The sequence below is a fragment of the Vombatus ursinus genome, unplaced genomic scaffold (genome assembly GCF_900497805.2).
Source record: "Vombatus ursinus unplaced genomic scaffold, bare-nosed wombat genome assembly UNPS02014961.1, whole genome shotgun sequence".
NCBI classification, from domain to species: domain Eukaryota; kingdom Metazoa; phylum Chordata; class Mammalia; order Diprotodontia; family Vombatidae; genus Vombatus; species Vombatus ursinus.
In genome coordinates, this window is record NW_020954739.1 from 2,426,937 (window position 1) to 2,428,525 (window position 1,589).

General features: G+C 47.5%; 1 protein-coding gene across 1 annotated transcript; it reads right to left on the reverse strand.

Moving 5' to 3' along the window:
* Nucleotides 1–317: 317 nt before the first annotated feature.
* LOC114030561 (olfactory receptor 1361-like) lies at nucleotides 318–1,262 on the reverse strand. The gene has a single exon (XM_027845418.1). The coding sequence runs from the start codon at nucleotides 1,257–1,259 to the stop codon at nucleotides 318–320; it is 942 nt and encodes a 313-aa protein (XP_027701219.1). The 5' UTR covers nucleotides 1,260–1,262.
* Between the last annotated feature and the right edge of the window lie 327 nt (nucleotides 1,263–1,589).

Here is a 1,589-nt window from a genome sequence, read left to right on the forward strand (position 1 = left end):
CTAGACTGGCAAAACTGAAGGGGATGTTCAAGATGATCTAGTCTAGCCTCTTCATTTTATAAATTAGGAAACTGAGGCTCAAGAAGATTAACTGATTTTCTCAGGGTCACATAGGTAGAAAGTGGTAGAATCAGAACTCAGGGCTCTTGGTAATTAGGTCAGTGTGTTTTTCATAATTCCATACTGTGTCCTGCACAGGTCAAGAGGGAGACAGGTTGACTTCATCTGACATGAAAAGCTCACTGAAAACCTTCTTCCACAGCACTGGGGATGTTGTCTGAGACACAAGGGCCCAAGCCCAGGAGGATATGTCTTAGTCACAGAGCAAGGCCTGGTTTCCTGGTGAGGAGCATCCTCAGGGCTCCTTTCATGTCCTTGTTCCTTAGGCTGTAGATGAAAGGGTTCAGCATAGGAGTGACCACAGTGTACATCACGGCTGCTGCTGTGTCCTCTTGGGCTGTGTGGGTGGATGTGGGGCTGAAGTACACTCCAATAAGTGTTCCGTAGAACAGAGAGACCACGGCAAGGTGGGAACCGCAGGTAGAGAAAACTTTCCACTTTCCACCCGCAGATGGGATCCTCAGCACAGCCATGAAAATGCGAGTATAGGAGATCAGGATGCCAATGAATGGGGTGATGATTGGCAGTGCTCCCACTGTGTAGACCATCAGGTCATTGATGAAGGTGTCTGAGCAGGCCAACTTCAGCAAGGGACTGAGGTCACAGAAGAAATGAGGAATTTCATTGTGGCCACAGAATGAGAGTCGGGTCAGCAAGACGGCGTGGGTTAGGGCATTAATGAAGGCTGAGAACCAGGATACCGTGAGCAGAAGGACACAGACCCTCGGAGTCATGACTGTGCTGTAGTGGAGTGGGGCACAGATAGCCACATAGCGGTCATAAGCCATGGAGGTGAGGAGGAAACTGTCTATCCCTGCGAACCAGATGAAGAAGAACACTTGTGCCAGGCACCCAGAGTATGGAATCATCTTATTCCCAGATACATGATTTGCCAGCATTTTGGGTACAGTGGTGGATGTGAAGCAGATGTCAACCAGGGACAAGTTGCTAAGGAAGAAGTACATGGGAGTGTGGAGGTGAGAGTCAGTTCTGATGGCCAGTATGATGAGCAGGTTCCCTAGCCCTGTGATCAGGTACATAAGCAGGAATACCAGGAACAGAATCCTCTCCTGCTCTGGCTGGTCTGAAAGGCCCAGGAGGATGAACTCAGAGATTCTAGAATGATTTCCTTCTTCCATAGGTCTATTGGGGAGTGCATGTGGGAAAGAGATGAAAAAAGAATTTAAAACATCTAATTGAACAATGTTCTCATGGATGATGTATCAGTTTTAATTCATTAAGTTTCATTCAACCAATTCCTTAAGTTTCAATCAACCAACTAATCAATGAGCATTTTTTTTTGGCTAGGCAATGGGGTTAAGTGACTTGCCCAGGGTCACACAGCTAGTAAGTGTCAAGTGCCTGAGGCTGGGTTTGAACTCAGGTCCTCCTGACTCCAGGGCCAGTGCTCTATCCACTGTACCACCTAGCTGTCCCCCAATAAGCATTTATTAAGCACCTACTGTGTG

Coding starts and splice junctions, on each gene's coding strand:
- LOC114030561 (XM_027845418.1), bottom strand. CDS start 1,259: ATGGAAGAAGGAAATCATTCTAGAATCTCTGAGTTCATCCTCCTGGGC.